The 19,693-nt window shown below is 40.4% G+C and overlaps 1 protein-coding gene across 2 annotated transcripts in view; it reads left to right on the top strand.

The window, feature by feature from the left end:
• CAPN8 (calpain 8) overlaps nt 1-19,693 on the top strand; it is a 78,706-nt gene that overhangs the window by 40,139 nt on the left and 18,874 nt on the right. Inside the window, exons 8-15 of one of the 2 annotated variants that reach the window (XM_040351394.1) lie at nt 652-726; nt 1,985-2,145; nt 4,055-4,230; nt 6,219-6,230; nt 6,951-7,162; nt 7,911-7,947; nt 11,284-11,349; nt 12,936-12,993. In XM_040351394.1, the coding sequence (XP_040207328.1) occupies nt 652-726; nt 1,985-2,145; nt 4,055-4,230; nt 6,219-6,230; nt 6,951-7,162; nt 7,911-7,947; nt 11,284-11,349; nt 12,936-12,993 (797 nt within the window). The remainder of the gene's footprint in view (nt 1-651; nt 727-1,984; nt 2,146-4,054; nt 4,231-6,218; nt 6,231-6,950; nt 7,163-7,910; nt 7,948-11,283; nt 11,350-12,935; nt 12,994-19,693) is intronic. The other variant, XM_040351395.1, reaches the window with a different exon arrangement.

The raw sequence follows: 19,693 nt of genomic DNA on the forward strand, positions 1-19,693 counted from the left end.
ACCAGTCAGTATCTGGTGTGACCATCATTAGCCTCACGCAGCACATCTCCTTTGCATAGAGTTGATCAGGTTGTTGATTGCGGCCTGTGGAATGTTGGTCCATTCCTCTTCAATGGCTATGCAAAGTTGCTGTATAGTGGCAGGAACTGGAATACGCTGTCGTATACGCCGATCCAGAGTATCCCAAACATGCTCAATGTCCGGTGAGTATGCTGGCCATGCAAGTCGTTTGTTAAAAACTTGCCCCAGGTAGGGTCTGCCATATTGTACAAGGGTGCATCCAATACCAGCACATTATGGCAGACTTACCTGTCATAATACCTGTCAATGATGCACAGTCACTGATCTCGCAGATCCCATGTACTTCTACTCTCACTTGGGCTTTCTTTCTGGGTTCTGCTTCTTGAATGGCCAGACCGCAATGACATCACTCCTGTGTATAAACTTATGAGTCACATCACCACGGCACAGATCAGGTGCCAGAAACGTGGTCTGAGATGCGCATACACAGTTCAAATCACATTACCGCTGACAAGCATAGGGAGACAGAATAGACCAGTAGGCATCGGGAAAGGGGGATGTTATTGAAATCCAGTCCTGCAGTCACAGTACAACACAGTATCTAATTATACATTGTATTCTGTTTTTCAGAGCCCCAGAATGGAATTTTATTGATCCCAAAGTGAGGGCAGCTCTGGACAAGCAGTCAGATGATGGGGAATTCTGGTGAGTACACTGATTAAACACATTTCATACATGCCAATTGTAGATTTTTCTTATTTTCTCTTGAATTTCTTGACAATGAAAAGCTATTCTGAAGAATCCACTGTATATTGCTACAATAAACAATTTCATGAAAAATAGACTGCAGGGCCATTAAAGCGGGGGTTCCGCGGGAAAAAAATGTTTTTTTTTAGGTGCATCTACCGCTCTTCATATAAATCGGATTGTACTCACGTGTCTTCTTTTTGTAGCCCTTCGCATCGACATACGGCCTTATATAATGATTTATAAAAAATTGTGCTGTGGGGATCCATCTTGCTTGTGGGCACTGTGAAGCCCACAAGCAAATACTTCCTGGATACAGTGTTTTGCCAGCAATTAAAATCAAAGGATTAGGATCCGCCTTCGTCACGTGACCGGCTGCATGAGTCACGTGACGAGTAAAATCACAATATGCAGTCTGAATCGTCTCCTGGGAAGCATGACGCTGAGCTCCCAGGAGACATTGCTTAATCAAGCGACACGCCCCCTCCCGCAGGAGCAGAACCAGGAAGTGACAGCTAGACAATGCCGATCTAAGGTATGGGATTAATATGGCAAAGAATGGATAGCGATTTGTTTAAAAAACACATAAAGAACATCCGATTTAGCAATACATAAGATTTAGGGTGAACCTCCGCTTTAAGTAGTGAAAGGTTAAAAATATTTTTAGCAAGTGCAGAAAATACCTGTTAATTTGGACATAAATACAGTATCCTTGTCGCTTCCTTTGAGATGACCTGGAAGCCAAAAATAATGTCATCCTTCTTGTGTTAACTACCACTCCCAATAACTCCCATGTAATGGAGATGAACAAAGATAGACAAGTTTTAAGTCCAGCCTGGGTGACAACCATGTCTGCTTCCATAGATACAGTGGAATGAGTGTAGCCACATTCATGGGATTGCCCGATGAAAAGAAAAAAAGAAAACAAATGCAGCTGACACATTTAAGTACCGATCATCTGTAATATATATATATTAATTTGTAATATTGATTTTAGATATGCTTTAACAGATCTGCTCATAAAGAAGCAATGGAAGTGTGGGAGAGCGAACAAGTAAAATGTAAAAGTCTGATTTATTTATTTATTTTTGTTCTCAAGGCATCACAATAGAGGGCCCACAAAAACTGTAAACAGAATCACAAGGCAGGAAGGAAAATAAATGTTTCTTTAATTTTTTTGGACCTCCCACGTAGTAATATTTTGGTGTCTGTACAGGATGGCATTTTCCGATTTTATTAGAGAATATTCTCGCGTGGAGATCTGTAACCTGAGTCCTGACACTCTGACCAGTAATGAGCAGCACAAGTGGAATACCACTCTGTTTAATGGGACCTGGGCTCGAGGGTCAACAGCAGGAGGGTGCCAGAATTACCCAGGTAAGAGACCAACTTGGATTACTTGGGACACTGGAGCCATAGGCTCTTCATGGGTGGGGCAACATTTCCATGTTTCCAATTCTTTATACCAGTGGTCATCAACCCTGTCCTCAGGACCCACTAACAGGCCAGGTTTTATGTATTACCTTGAGGAGTCTAGAATACTGCAATCACTGAGCAGCAAATGATATCACCTGTGATGTATTTCATCTTGCAAACCTTGCATGTTAGTGGGCCCTGAGAACAGGGTTGATGACAACTGCTCTATACCACATCCACACATTGGTAAAGGAGTTCTATGGTCACAGCATACACTTTATTTTTTATAACATCAGCATTGTAATAGTAATGCAATTTTTTTTTTTTTTTTTTGACAATCCAGTATAAGCTTACTTCTCTTTCTGCAAATTTATGGAATTCCTTCATACTTTGCACCTTCTCCTCTGCTGTTTACTTTCAAATTCTAAGGACTATATATCCCATGGTACTTTGCTGCCAACAATTAGTGATTCCTGTACTGACTCCACTTCCTGAAACTCCTCCTCTCAGCACCTCTGTAGTCCAGGAGGAAGGCTTTGTGAAATGTGTGACACAGCAGTGACTACTCACAGGACATAGTGATTGTGTATCACAGAATTTAACCACTTCAGCGCCGGAAGGATTAGTCCCCTTAATGAGAAGGCCATGCGCTATGGCACTGCGTCGCTTTAACTGACAATTGTGCGGTCATGGGACGATTTACCCAAACAAAATTGATGTCCTTTTTTCCCCACAAATACAGATTGCTTTTGATCACCTCCTGCGTTTTTTATTTTTTGCAATAATACATATCCAAAATTTCACACCGTACAGGCCACAACGCCCATGTGAATAGCCCCAAAACCTCATTCACACACTGAGCTTTATTTATTAACTCAATAGAGTTGTATCCTATAGATCTAGCAGGTGTTTTTAAGCTATATTGTGTTTGTGTCCAATAATAATGATTGTAGTGTATTTTCAGCAAAAATATATATTTTTTGTGGGCTTTTAGGTAGGCTGTATGGGACTTTATGATTTCTAATGCCTCACCAATCTATACGAATCTCGAGGGGGGGAAAAAAAGTTTTGTCCTATACTTTAAAGCAGAGTTCCAGGCAAAAATAGCCCCGGTTCACATTGGTACGATTTGACATGTCAAATCACATGTCAAATTGACAGCAATTGCCGGCAATGGCACCACCCTAATCTGTCCAAAGCGGCATTTTGCAGCGCTGCACCGATTTCTAAAAGTAGTTTATGTACTATTTTTTGCGATTTCAGGCTGCGATTTACATTGACATCTATGCAGAAACCTGCACAGATGTCTCTGAAATAGCGGGCAAAATCGGGACTGCCATGCGGGAGTGAAATTATGCGAGTTCAGCTTCATTCCCGCAGCTCAGTGTGAACCTGGGCTTAAAAAAAAGAACACCTTACCCCCCCCCCCCCCCCCTTGTTTTTGGATATGTTTTTTTCCTCTTTCATACTTATTTGGTATTTTTTCTTCGGGACTTCCATCTCATGTCGCCGCTTCGAGGTACGTCACTTCTGTGTTTTTTTTCGTGCCCTCCTCCTTCCCCCCGTTGCCTTCTGAGACCTGAGTGTGTCCCAGGAGACGATGGGACCATTCAGAAAGCGCTGTGTGAAAAAGGCTTCACTTCCTGTTTCTCTTAGTAAGGATGCCGGCACCTGCACCCGGAGCCGATGGACAGGTCGGCTTTGGGTGTTAACATTGCAGGCTCCCAGTATTTCTAGCTGCTGACTCTTTTTTTTCACCCAGGCTGGAACTCCGCTTTAAGGTTGTCTTGATTTTAAAGGATGATTGGGAAATTATGAAAGTGTGCAGTGAATAATTTCTACCTATATATGTAATTTCTATTGTAAACAGCAACATTCTGGACGAACCCCCAGTTTCGGATAAAACTGGAAGAGCCAGATCATGATCATGATGGATCCTCCAAAGAACCTTGCTGTACCTTTATTGTGGGCCTCATGCAGAAGAACAGGAGGCGACAGAGAAAAATGGGCGAGGATTTGTTGAGTATCGGCTTTACGTTGTACAAGGTTAGTGCCTAACTTGTCCTTTGGGAAGGTAGCCTCTCCTCTAACACTTTGTACAATTGGGAATGCTGTTGCTTTAGTTTATATCCTTGGAGGAGAGGCCATGGGTTGTGCCTCTGCTTTAGGCCTGATTCAAACCTATGCATTTTTAGTGCTTTTTGCATTTTGAAGATTTGCACTACAGAACATGTTCCATAGGAAACCATGTTAAATGGACTGTAGTGCAAATCTGCAAACAGCACTATAAATGCATAGGTGTGTGAATCAGGTCTTCGTGTTAGCTATCCATATTATAACACCAGTATATGTAATCTTTTGTTTAAGAAATAAACATTAAATGCATGACAAAGCATTCCCAAAGCACTATGGTTTAGCCAAAAAGACAGCACAGCAGACAATAATTTCTTTGCATCTTCCAGTGACAGAATGAAATTTCCTTCTGAGCCATCTGCTAAGGAATGAGTCATTGTTATAACTTAGTTGTCAACTGTCCCAGGACAGGGGTGCTTTATACCTATTTGTCCACGCAGTCTGCTTTCTGAGGCCGCGTACACACGGTCGGTCCAAACCGATGAGAATGGTCCGACGGACCGCTTTCATCGGTTCACCGCTGAAGTGGCCTGATGGTCTGATGGGTGTACACACCATCAGTTCAAAATCCGATCGGGTCAGAACGCGGTGACGTAAAACACACGACGTGCTGAAAAAAACAAAGTTCAATGCTTCCAAGCATGCGTCGACTTGATTCTGAGCATGCGCGTGTTTTGAACCGATGCTTTTGTGTACTAACCATCGGTTTGGACCGATCGGGCAGCGGTCCATCGGTTAGATTTTGAAGCATGTTTTAAAATTTTGGACCAAAGGAAAACAGACTGATGGGCTATACACACGGTCGGTTTGGACCGATGAAACTGAACCTCGGTCCATTCTCATCGGTTTTGTCCGACCGTGTGTACGCAGCCTAAGTGTCCCAGAAATGAAGGGCATCCTTTATTTGGCGAGTGTCCATGATGAGGATTAAATAAAATCATCACTGTTCTGACTCCAGACTAAGCTACAGCCTGCCACTCACTATTTGTGTGAAGAAAATTATAAAAAATGTATTTGGGTACAGTGTTGCATGACTGCGCAATTGTCATTCGAAGTGCGATATCACTGAAAGCTGAAAAATGGTCTGGGCAAGAAGGGGGTGAAAGTGCCCGGTATTGAAGTAGTTAAATAAATCTTTGTGTGCTTTCTGTATTTTTGACATATGTTACCTCTGTGCAGGAACCCAGTCTAAAAGAGGATAGACCCAGTCTCTGCTGCTCTCTCTCCTTGTGCAGGGTGACTGGTCTTGTCTCCGCCCCCTCCTGTAGTTCTCAGCAGGCAACCTGTAATGGGAGGGGCTGTTGGGTTCCACCCCCACACTTCTGCTCTCTGCATAGGTACAGAATAGTGATGATGTCACTGCTAAACTTACAAAGTAAGACTGCTTTTACACTGAGGAGTTTTCAAGCTCTTTTGCAGGAAAAAAAGGCGCCTGAAAAGCTCTGGTAAAATGCTTCAATTTAGAATCAACGAATGTGTTCACACTGGGGCGGTTCGCTTCGATTGGGGTGAAAAAAATCCTGCTTGCAGCATTTTTGGAGGGAGTTAAAAAAAAAACGCACCAAAAAATGGGGCCAATGGAAAACATGGCAAAAATGCATCGACGATGCATTTTAGATGCGGTTTTGAGTTTTAAAAACTGCACCGCAAATGTGATATCTAGGTTTGCGAAGGCATTCGTTACACACGCTGTTTTGCCCGAAGTTCAGCTTAGCAAAAGGGAATGCTGGGTAAGGAAATTATTAATTGTATAAAAAAAAGAAAGAAATTTTAAATTGTATAAATTTGTAGAATCGGGGTCCATCCCACCTTTAAAATTGTATTGAACCTTGGAATGCTGACTTTCTGTTGTCTATAGTAACTTTATACATTACTGATTGATATCACACTTTTTCTTGCAGGTTCCTAAAGAGGTACATTGACTTTGATGCCATTCCGACTACTAACCCCACACTTTGCATTTAAATAACAATGAAAGAAATGTGTGTTGCTGGTGCTTATGATGGAATTCTTCCCGTTCTCATCAGAATAAGTTGTTCTTTCATTATGTTGAAATCTGTGCCATGTGAAGCTGAAATGACAGTTCAAATTTTTTTGTTGAATTGTTGTATTTAGTGGATGTCCATATAATACAAGATGATATCAGCAATATCAACATGACTGCCAGGGACCTTGTTAGAAACAAATAAAAATATTTTAGACCCACGGTCACACCATTCAATTAAAAAACGTATGTACGCATAATGCGTTTCAATATCAGTCTCAGCATCAGGGCATTTGTGTTGCTTGTTGAGAACAATAAAGTTTTACTTACAAGGATTCCACATTGAGCTGCTGGTTACTTTATTGGATTCATAGATAGTTCCTGATTTAAAGCGCTGCGCAAACTGTTGGCGCTATATAAATCCTGTATAATAATAATAATAATTAATAGTTTAGGAACCTCTGCCCTGGTTTTGGCACATAATGGCCATGGAGGTGACCCAGCTTACAGGGCTTGGGAACAGCATACTAGACATGTGCAATTCGTTTCGTTCACAATTGTTGACAGGGGTTTTAGACATTTGTTTCCCTATCCAAAATGTCCACTTTTGGTTTTAGATACACTTTAAAATCTTGTTTGTCTTTCTTAGTCTCAGGACCAAACAGACGTCCACTTCAGCAAGGATTTTTTCCAGAGGAATGCCTCCGCTGCTCGATCTGACACTTACATCAACATGCGGGAAGTCTCTAAGCGCATGAAGTTACCCGTGGGGGATTATCTCATTGTACCCTCCACTTTTGAACCTTTTAAAACTGGAGACTTCTGCCTGCGTGTCTTCTCTGAAAAAGCTGCCAAATCCCTGTAAGTATAAGTGACAGGTCATAAGACTTACCAGGGCGACAGTTCTTACCCTTCATTCCACCAACATAATACTAAAATAAAATAAATCATTGTACATGATCTGATAGGGCTGGTACAGGCAGTATGGGTCACAGAACATTTCTAGCAAGGAGTACAACATCGCGAGACCACGCAATTGTCAGTTAAAGTGACACAGATCCGTATCGCAATAAATGGCCTAGTCATGAAGGGGGCAAACCTTCTGGGGCTTAAGTGGTGAAAGTTACTTTCAAGGCAGATGTTTTTTTTTTTATCTTAATGCATTAAGATAAAAAACCTTCTGTGTGCATCAGCCATCCCAGCACCCCCTAATACTTACCTGGGCCCATCTCGATCCAGCGATGTTGCATGAGAGACTCAACTGTCCGGGACTCTCCCTCCTGAATGGCTGAGGCACACAGCGGGCGCCATTGGCTCCCGCAGCTGTCAATCAAAGTCAGTGAGCAGACAGAGGTGGCGGAGCCAAGCCGTGGACACACACAGCAGCAGCTTGACTCTGGTGCCCCCATATTAAGCGGCTTGCTGTGGGGACACTGCAGGAGGAAGGGTCCAGGAGCGAGGGACCGGAGAAGAGAAGAATCTACGCTGCTCTGTGAAAAAACATTTCACAATGTAGGTAAGTATAACATGCTTGTTATTTTTAAACAAAATAAAAAACAAGACTTTAGTATCACTTTAATGTTAACATTTATTTTATCTTTTCTTCCAGGGAAGTTGGAGATGTGGCAAAAGCAAATCCTTATGAGGTAATTGCTTATTTAACCCAGAATATATTTTCTTAAATGATACACATGTCATTATTCTATAGCTTTCTGAGCTGTGATCTTGAATTTCAGCTTTGGTTATGCAGCAGGAGAATTTTGCATCTTACTAAAACATTCTAGCTAAAGGAATGCATTAGTATCAAATGAGGGTGGGGGAGATCCATACAGAGGCCCTCTTTCAGTTTAAAATTTAAATCCCATTTACAGTAACAGTTAAAGCGGGAGTTCACCCGAATTTTTTTTTTAACCTTAGATTGATGCTCATTTTGTCAAGGGGAATCGAGTAGTTTTTTTAAAAACGAAGCAGTACTTACCGTTTTAGAGAGCGATCTTCTCCGCCGCTTCCGGGTATGTTCTTGGGGACTGGGCGTTCCTATTTGATTGACAGGCTTCCGACGGTCGCATACATTGCGTCACGAGTAGCCGAAAGAAGCCGAACGTCAGTGCGGCTCTATACGGCGCCTGCACACCGACGTTCGGCTACTTTCAGAAAATCGTGACGCGATAGATGCGACCATCGGAAGCCTGTCGGAAGCCTGTCAATCAAATAGGAACGCCCAGTCCCGCAGCCCATACCCGGAAGCGGCAGAGAAGATCTCTCTCTAAAACGGTAAGTACTGCTTCGATTTTAAAAAAACTACCCGATTTCCCTTGACAAAATGAGCATCAATCTAATGTTAAAAATTAAGTTTTCGGGTGAACCTCCACTTTAACTTTGTGAACTGTTATACATAAGTTACCCAGGCAATCTATCCATGTAAAAGAAGAGTTTAAATACTTACCTCTCCTGCCCCCCATGCCACCAAACACAGCTTGGATCCTGAAAAATCCTAAATTGGCTGGAAAACTGACACTTCTGGAAGTGTCGATCTCCTGGTTCCGCTGCAGTTCTTACTGGTTCCACATGCGGATTTACTCTCTCTCTACCACCATCCCCAAGGAATAGACACAACTGGTCTGATTAGCCGCTGATCCAGGGGAGAGGATCATGAGATGCCTCATTCTACACAGAAGCTTGTGACCATGGAGGGTGGTTTGTAGTGAGATGTTTGAGGTACTAGATGGGTTGGTGTTTATGACAACAGAACAGTGACTTGTTCATTGTAACCCCAAGGCCTCATACACACTGCAGCTCAAAAAAGCGGCTTCATTAGACGTCTGAGCTATTTTTTCCCCCCTCCATGTTAGAATATGGGGTTTATTTACTAAAGGCAAATCTACTGTGCACTACAAGTGCACTTGGAAGTGCAGTCGCTGTAGATCTGAGGGGGACTTGCAAGGAAAATAAAAAAACATTTTTGCTTGCACATGATTGGATGATAGAAATCAGCAGAGCTTCCCCTCATTTCAGCTCTTCCCCTCAGATATACAGCAGCTGCACTTCCAAGTGCACTTGCAGGGGCGGACTGTCTACTCATGGGGCCCCCAGGCAATAGGAGATTATGGGGCCCCCGGGCAATAGGAGATTATGGGGCCCCCAGGCAATAGATTATGGGGCCACACAGTATACACACACATACAGTATACATACACTGTATACACAATATACACACACAATATACACACACAGTATACATACACACAGAATACAAACACTGAAAAGGTACTGGAGCTATAATCTTGGGATTTTTTTTAAAAACACAGATTTTTACATACTGTCCCTGGTTTTACTGAGGCTGGCAACCCTGATGGGGCCCCCTAGTGGCATGGGGCCCTCAGGCAGTGCCCGAGTGCCCGAATGGTCAGTCCGCCCCTGTGCACTTGTAGTGCAAAGTGGATCTGCCTTTAGTAAATCAACCTCCCTGTGTCAATGCATGCTATAGGCATTTTCAGGAGTTATTTAACCCAGGAGTTAAGTGGCAGAAAAAAAAAAAACAGGAGAGGAGCTTTTGACCATAAAAAACACTCAAAAGCTCATTAATGTGCATTAACGCTAATTAACGGGCACTAACACGTATTAATGCTAGGCACGTTCTTGCATTAATGCATTCTAAGGGCCAGAATTCTGGCCAACAGACTGTAGTAACGTCAGATGCAGGAACGTGCGTTATTGCGCATTGCGTAACGTGGCTTTTTACTCTGTTTTCGTTGCTGATAAAATCCTGTAGGGGAATGATGCAACAATAGCATATACAGTGTGCATGACTGGCCTTACAAAGGAGGCCACAAGTACAAAAGAAGTCCAGATGGCTGAATTTTGTAATATTTTCATGAAAAATTGGAGGCCTGGAACCATCATAAATATTTTAAGGAATAAATTTAATAAAATTATTAAAACATGATAGAAAATATATAGTGCATAAAACACTAATATAAATGATAAAAATCTCAATTCATAAAGTGCAAAATGTGAACTAACATTTCATAATAAATAAAGCCACACTTACGGTAATAAAATTAGTGTGTTGAAAAAACAATATTCAAATGCTTTAAACAAAGTCCCAATTCATTATCTAAAAAATCTAAAAAATAGGTAATTAATGTGCAACATGCCCAAAAATATAAGGTGTATAGTCCCATATCCAAGTGCAAGTGAATACCGCTCTTATTAAAATAAAATTAATCGATCCAAGAAATAGATAGTTGTTACATCCAATGCTGATCATCACAGTGATATCACCCGTGGTATAAGATAAGATTGGCTCCTTACCAAATAGTGTGAATCGTATTAAATGGTCAACAGCGGGTTTGAAATAACCAGGATGTCTTTCTGTCACGCATCATCCCCTTATTATTTGTATGATTTGAATATTGTTTTTTTAACACACTAATTTTATTAAGTTGGTGTATTTTTTTTATGAAATGTCAATTTGCATTAATTTCATATTTTTGCACTTTAGGAATTGAGATTTTTATCATTAATTTATTTTAGAGTTTTAGGCACATTAAGTACGGTATATTTTCTATCATGTGAAAGCATCATGTTGTATTAATTTACTGCCACACTATTTGATTTATTTATGTACTTATTTGGTATCAAAGATTTTGGCGTAGGCTGCTTTTTATGTGTTAAAATCTTCCCCAGTGCAGAATTATTATAATTTTTTTATATTTTAAGGAATAATAACTCATGAAGCTTCATAAAAATGATTAGAAACAAAGACAATTATATTACATAAATGTATAAAAGGGTAAAAGAGAAGATGACTGAAACAGAAAAAAAAGGGATTTCTTTCGGTCTTTAGTTAAACTGCAATGAGCTCCCACAATTGTGGTAATGTTGGTACAAAATAGAGGTAACTTATTGTTAAGAGCTAAATTTGCTCCCCCCAAAATGCAAGCAACATCATGGAGTGACCATTTCTTCTTTCCCCTCAGCCTCAAGTATCCGACAAAGATGTGCCTGACGACTTCAAGAATATTTTCGATAAACTGGCAGGGGGTGTAAGTGAATTTCAGTACTTTTAATAGAATAAAGTGAGAGACAGTGCTACAGAACCAAAAACCTCACTCATTCATATATAAATATGTTGCCTTACTTAAAGTGGAACCAAAATCAAACACTAGGTCCACGTTAAGAAATTAAGGCGGAATTAGGAAGGGTAGACCTTGGTATAAGAATAAGATTGCCACCTTTTGTTCAAGCCAAACCTGAACACATTTGCGGGAACAGGTCAGTTTTTGGGTGTGTTTGTGTTTTGGACATATTTGGGTGCCAAAAGTAGAACAATGGGTGTGGCCAAATTTCTCTTGCTGACAACATCGCTCCACCCTTAAGTGATAACAAACCTGGCCCCAGACAGCCGCCCACATCTCCTGCACGGAAACAGATTTGTGTGAGACTATCTCGGTCACTTGGGAAACCACAGCCGAGTCTGAATTATGAATTGGGGATGCTAATGCGCAAACCAAAAGATAAATAAACCTAGCAAGTAGATGCCAACATCCATGGTTTTCCCACAGTAAAGATACACAATAAAAGGAATGTGGCGCTTAATAAATAATCAAAATATAAATACTTAATCCTCATAAAAATACATATAACCTCACATGTGTATATACTTCATATAGGATAAAGTGCATACAGTACAAAAAACACGTGCAATCTTCGCAAAAATGTTTAGATCACAGTGACATCAATAGTTCTTCCAGTAGAACATGTGCAGTCTTAGCAAAAATTGTGCAAATAGCAATATAGTACTTCCAGGAATCCAAAATGTATAGAAAAATGTCATCAAAATAAAGTGCAAGTGTCAAATATCCAATAAGTTTCCACCATCCGATGTGCGCAAATGGTTTTCCCCAGCCTCTCACATAGGTCAGTAAACAAGCCTCTCTGAAATATTACTGGTTCCACAACAAACAATCAGTTCCCAGGAAGTATAAGATAACACTCACAGGGGAATTCATCTCTCAACTCATTCACATGTAATAAAAGAAGAGGGGGGCTCAATGGTGTAGTATTTTCTAAAAGTATTTGGACTCGCACGATTTCAAACCTGCCTTCAGTGTGAACGAGAGCTCAAATCTGGAAGCTGATTGGTTTCTGTGCAAAGCTGCACCACATTTTGCACTCTCTCCATGTGTTCTAGATTGTATAGGATGTTGTAGGAGTGCTTGCCAACATTTTGGCATTGGCAAAATGATAGAGGCATGGAGAAAGGCAAGTATTCATCTGTATCACATCAACTCCTAGTAAAGGGAATATTATATTCTGCACCAGCTGGGGGGATGGACAACTGACTTTTGGTATTTTTTTTTTTTATTTATACCCAGAGTTCCGCTTTATATTAGCAATGCACATATTATAATTTGGTCGTTTTGGCACTTTGCTTATAACAATTTGCCTGGCTAGAGAGGGTAATAACCTATAATATCCAATCAACAATCTTATTGTACTATCCAGAAGAAAAGATTAGATGTTACTATTACATTTAGGTTCTTGTACTTTGAAACCTCAAACATCATTCTTTACATTGCCTGTTTATGTCTTTTACATCATTGCTTACTGGTTCTTATCTATTATGTAGAAAGGAGAAATTAATGCCAAGGATATTCAGGCAATTCTCAACAAACTTCTGGCCAGAAGTAAGTTTATCTTTTGTACTAAACTAATGGTTTTAAGGGGAAAATACAGAATTTTAGTGAGCTCGTTATTTCAGCTTATTACTGCAGTTTCTACTTTAAAGGCCCATTCTTTAGATTTCAGTGATGTAGAGCATCTGTCAGGTTTTTATTGCCATCTGTGTTCCATTGGAGCGATTTCAAAATGTCCACATTAATTCACTTTCTCCAATGGGGAAAGAGGCAGAAACACATTTTATTAGAGTGAGAAAGGGTTGGACATTCTAACAATTTCTATTGCTGCCTGTGTCTTCCTGTCCATGTGACACCCCCCACCTCCTCCACCCCCCATTTCTTGTCTCGAGGTCAAAGTCAGTAATAAAAACTTGATCGAAAGAGAGTACAGCATTTTTCTGTATGACCTTCATATGTTTTCGTACTTGCTATTTCATAATTTTTTCCATATTCCATTTTATCATATTTAATTCTATTAAATATAGAGAATTGTAGATTAGCCACTACGGGGAGCAAAAGTTTTTTCAATCAATCTGTCTTCCCTCTTAAAGCGGGGGTTCACCCAAAAAAAAAATTCTAACATTACATTAAGCTCCATTCCGACATTGACTGTACGCTGATCTTCTTTTTTTTTTTTGTTGCCGTACATACCGTTATCTTTATTCCCCCCCCCCCAACTTCCGGGTAGTGAATCCCGCGGGAGTGGGCGGTCCTATGCACAGGCTAATTGATTGACGTATGACATAAGCTTCCCCCCAGCGCATACGGCCGCGTCACGAGTTGCCGAAAGAAGCCGAACGTCGGTGCGCAGGCGACATATAGCGCCGTACAGAGCCGACTCGCAGTCCGGCTTCTTTCGGCAACTCGTGACGCGGCCATATGCGCCGGGGGAAGCTTATGTCATACGTCAATCAATTAGCCTATGCATAGGAACGCCCAGTCCCGCGGGATTCACTACACGGAAGCCTGGGCGAAAATAACAATTAAACGGTATGTACGGAGAAAAAAAAATACCAGCATACTTTACATGTCGTTAGTATGCTGGATGTAATGTTAGAATTTTTTTTTGGGTGAACCTCCGCTTTAAAGAGGTTGTAAACCTTTGAAAAAAAAACATGCACGACAAAGGCATAATGAGTTAGTATGCATCGCATACTAGTTCATTATTAAACACTTACCTTAGAATGATGCCCTACAGTGCCACATGCACTCCGCTCCCATGGCCAACATCTTTCACCGGAGTTACTTCCGGGTTGATTTGCCAGAGCCCAGATAACGTCACTCCCGCAAATGCGGGGGAAACCGCCAGTCATGGCACAGGCCCTGAAAAAAAACAGCATCATGCACCGATGACGTCAGCAGCAGCATATATAGTGAATATCTCCTACACTGTGCAAGTTTAGGAGATATTTACAGTACCTACAGGTAAGCCTCATTATAGGCTTACCTGTAGGTTCAAGTGGTGTAACAAAGTTTTTAACAACTTTAACAATTGTTGATATTAAATATCAATTGCATAGCTTTTACTATATATTTAAGAGTTGACCATAGACATGTTTTGTGGGAAGAGATTCTGCTCCTATTGAACAAGCAAAAAGCCTGGAATTTGAACAAACACCTGAACAGCCAATATTTGGCTTAAACTTGTGTTTAGAACAAACCTCAAGCTCATCCCTACAAAACAAGAGCAGTGAGACTGATTGTGCAATAGATTTATTGCATGGTTACAGCCTGAGTCATGAATTTCTCCTTTGCAAAATGTTACTTTGCTGCCCAGGAATACAGACACACAGATCTGTAAGGAGAGTGGATTTTCGCGCCAATAAAATGTATGTGGAACATAAATCTTAGTATATATAATAGAAAAATATATAAATAAATATATATTAAAAAAGCTGCTCCCCTAAAAATATATGAGGACAATCCCTCATTAAATTTAGTGAATGTGTGATAGGTAGGGGGCGCTAGTGACACAAAAGATTCCTTTAAAGTGATAGCAATTACAAATATATGTGATAACAATTGAAAATAATAAACAACTAATAATTCAGAGCTAATTAGCAAAGACACAGTTGAATAAGTAATTACGAAAAAGAAAAATTCCTTAAGTGATAATAATAATGTCCATATATATAGTGGTAGTGTGCCACTTAGATAACAATGAAGTGAATCTTGCAGTGGACCAGAAGAAAAAATCATGCAATCTTCTCATATACTGCAGTGCTTAGAAATCCTTCCACCACTTCCGCAGAAACGACACCCAAAAGTGAATAAATATATGCGCTTACCACAGCGCTTTGACTCCTTTCGCTAAAAAGAAAGTCAAACACGCTTGTGCAGTTCTGAATGTCTGCAAACATGTAATGCGTTCTCCAATAGTTGACACAGGCAAATCTTCTCCCAATAATCTCAGAAATGAAATGAAAAACAGAAAAACTCCATAGTGCAACCGGTTTTTAATATAAAATAATAAAACAAAACATGGGCCAAATGGCCACTTACATTAAAAGGTGCCCATCCCGGCACTGGGTCTGCGGGCCTTTAAATGGGGAGGTGGAACCTCAATTTGCATGCGGTTTGTGTCTCCTCTTGCCTCGCCAGCTCTCAGAAGTCGGATGATGGGGGGAGATAAAAAACGTGACCAGGCTACGCCGCCGACGATCGTTTCGTGTAAACGTCTTCAGGGGGGCGTCCTTCGAAATGTACATAGGGAAAAATATCACACCCAGGAGACTCAGATGGGATGTCGGTCCCAATGATGGGATCGAGGATTTACAGCTGTTGGATGAATGGTTCCAGTTCTTTAACGCCTGTGAACAAAAGCTGATGCAGCTAATGGTGAAACGACGAAAGGCAAAAAATAAGTTTTTAGATGCCAATATCGCCGATCTTAAGGAAAGAATGGAACCATTCAAAGTCCATAGCGAGTATACAGAAAAAACTAAGTTACTACAAGTGCACCTAAATAAATATGATGGCGAAATAAAAAATAAAAAACTTAAAAAATACCAAAGAGATATAAGGGATTATGAAGAAGACAAAGTATATAAATGGCAGGTTACACCAAATTTGGCTGAATCACCGGAATCATCTCCAGCCAAAGGACCAGGAACCATACCGCCACCCACAGTGCGGAAAAAGGTCCCTGTTAGATCCAACACTCCTAACAAGCCCAATAAATCTGCCGTTAGATCTCAGCCGAACCCCCCAAAAGCTTCGGTTCCTCCCTACTACCCATATCCACAACCTTATCCACAACCGTATTCTATGGATGCCTATCATAGATACCCTGCTCCTGATCCTCGACAGACGGATAATGGTTATTATGATCCAAATAGATATTCCTACCCTCCTAGACCACCTAGGGGTGGCTCTCGAGGAAATTTCAGAGGGAGACCAGCGCCCTATCAAAATCAATACCAGGGGGAATGGAGGGGATGGAAAGAGCCCTACCGCATCCCTCCCAAATCTCCTCAATATCAAAAAGAAAAAGAGGTAGAAGAGGACGAGGCAGAACGAAAAAGAAAAAGAGTGGACTAAATGATGGGATTTTTAATCTAGCAGGGGTAGAATTTTCGGAACCTGAACTAGAAGTACTACAACAAGGACTTAAATTTGCACCCGAAAAAAACATCGATAAATTTGAAATCTTTATCGATGTGGAAAAATATATTCGCAAATTAAATATAAAAAAATATTTTGCAGGGAAGAGTACTACAAATGAGGGAATCAAAGAGGACCCCGTCTATCAACATAGTGGACTCAAAAATAATTCCACGTTTAATCCTAAAAAAGGTATGAACCATCAGATTGAGGCATTCAAAACTATGGTTCAAGAAGATATACGAGAACTTAAAGTGTCCCAACATGCATCTAATAATAAAATCTGGGAAGGGATCAAATTATTGGAAGAAAATAAACAAATTGTGATACGCCCAGCCGACAAAGGCGGAGGCCTAGTGATCTTGAATAAAGAAATGTATTACTCAGAAATGGAAAGACTACTGAGCGATACATCAACGTATCAACCTTTATATGGGAATCCCACTTTAAAACTAAAAGATCTGCTTTCTGAGTGGATTAAAGAAGGAGTGGCTCGTAAAATTCTCAATCAGAAAGAAGCTGCATATCTGATTATCCATGCACCCAAAGTCCCTGTCATGTATATTTTGCCCAAAGTGCACAAAGACAGGGAACATCCTCCCGGCAGGCCTATAATTAGCGGCATAGAATCGCTTTTTTCCCGTTTGGGAGAATATCTAGATAGTTTTTTTAAATCTTTGGTCCCATTAAGTCCTTCCTATTTGAAAGATAGCAAGGACCTTATAATTGCATTAAAAAACCTTCCAGCCACAGAACTCACTATTCTAGTGACAGTTGACATCGAATCGTTATATACGAACATTACGCATTCAGATGCACTACAAGCAATTAAATGGGCACTGACCAAACAGTCCATTCTGAAAAAGGCACAGATTAAATTTTTAGTGCAGGGTCTCAAAATAGCTATGACTAACAATTTCTTCTGGGCGAACCAACAATACTACAATCAATCCAGCGGAGTGGCTATGGGAGCTAGATACGCTCCCAGTGTAGCCAATGTAGTTCTCAATAAATGGGAACACGAAAGTATTTTTTCTAACCGTAACCAGTCTCTGTATTTCTACCGGAGATATATAGACGATGTAATCCTCTTTTGGGAAGGTTCAGAAAGTAGTCTAAAAGTTTTCCTTGCCCAGATGAATGCCAACAAGTATAGCCTCAAATTTACAGCCGAAACAAGTATGAATACAGTAAACTATCTAGATCTTACCATCACAAAAAATGCAACTTTATTTGAAACAAAAACATACTTCAAAGCAACTGATAGAAATGGCTTCGTGCCTACTACTAGTTGCCACCACCCCCAGTGGGTAGGAGCCATTCCAAAAGGCCAATACATGCGCCTAAGACGCAATTGTGCTACACAAAGAGATTTTGAAGCACAAGCTGAAGTATTAACAAACAAATTTTTGGAAAAAGGCTACTCTGAAGGAAATTTAAATAAAGTATTAACCCAAGTGTCTGCAATGGAAAGAGAATCTTTACTTACCACCAAACCAAAAAAATCATTTGAGAGCCAAGTCCCTTTCATCTCAGGATTTCATCGACAATATCGTCAGGTGGAGACTATATTTAAGAGACATTGGCCATTACTTTTGAAAGATCCTGATTTGATGACATCAATCACACCAAAACCAAAATTCATATATAGAAGAGCGCCGGGACTTAGAAATCGGATAGCCAAAAATGTACCAGATCCCCCCAAAAAATTGAGTACCTTCCTAGATGGCTCTGGTTTCCACCACTGTACACGCTGTAATGCCTGTCAGATCACAAGAAAACCTGGAGCCACAAAGAAACGAACACACTTCCAGTCTAATGTAACCAAAGATAAGTTCAAAATTAAACCACTGATCACTTGCAACTCTGATCATGTTACCTACGTCCTGGAGTGCCCTTGTTCGCTCCAGTACGTAGGCCGTACCACTCGCAAACTTAGAGTGAGGATAAATGAACATTTGGCAAATATTAAAAAGAAATTTCCGAACCACAGTGTTTCTAGACATTTTGAAAAATATCACCAAAGTGATCCATCCCTTTGCCAGTTCTATGGAATTGATAAGATATCGAATCACTGGCGGGGGACTCATATGAAGAGAGCCATCTCTCAGAATGAGACCATGTGGATACACAAGCTCAGAAGCATGCAGCCCTTGGGCCTCAACATCGAACTTGATCTCAACTGCTTTTTATCCAACGACTGAGCTTTGTTTATGCCCCTTTCTTGATATTCATAGTTCAAAAATGTCCGTTTTTTTCATATATAAATATATATTTTTTTGTTTTGAAATACCAGATATCTAGATCTACCACATTTCTGCTTTGAGTCAGTCTTTAGACATTTTTAGTTTTTGGGTGGAGCCTCTCAATATATTCTGTATATTTATATAATATATTCATGTGAGTAAAACCACATATATATTGTATATCTCTTTCCCTTGGGGATTAAATTAGCCAATTTTTATTTAATTATCTTCCCTCTGATATTAAAACATTTGAGGAATTATTTGTCCCTTTTTTTCATATTGAATAAATATCAATTTCCCATTGATTAGATGCTCTCTTCCAAATAAATATAGGGTGCCATCTTGTGGCGTTTTTTGAGAAGACAGTTTTACAATATTCATCATATCCCATTATTTTAATTTTGTAACTTTTTAATTTAAATACTCTTTATATTTAAACTACATTTTCTTCTTAGATAGAGATGTGGAAATAAATGTGGTCATCATTAAGAATTTAATTGTTTAAGAATAGAGATTAATGCCACAATCAATCCATTTCTTTTATGTAAGTGCTGAAGCCAACACTGGGACTGCGCTGTGATTGGCTATATTCCGTGTCCTTCGCTCTTCCTCTTCGTCCGGCCCTTAGTGTTCCGATGCCGCGCTGTAATTGGCCCCGGTATCTGCCCATTGTTTTTAGCCACTTCCGGGTCTATTTAAGACCGCCACTGTATTGGTCAGTCAGCTTGTCTATCAAGCGGAACACTTCCGGCCTTTAGAGTCTTGTTGCTGCAGTATAATTGGCTCCAGCATCCGTCCATCATTTGTGGCCACTTCCGGGTATTTTTCAGACTGCAACTGAGCTGCCATTGGCCAGTGAG

The sequence above is a fragment of the Rana temporaria genome, chromosome 4 (assembly GCF_905171775.1).
Source record: "Rana temporaria chromosome 4, aRanTem1.1, whole genome shotgun sequence".
In the NCBI taxonomy this organism is placed as follows: Eukaryota; Metazoa; Chordata; class Amphibia; order Anura; family Ranidae; genus Rana; species Rana temporaria.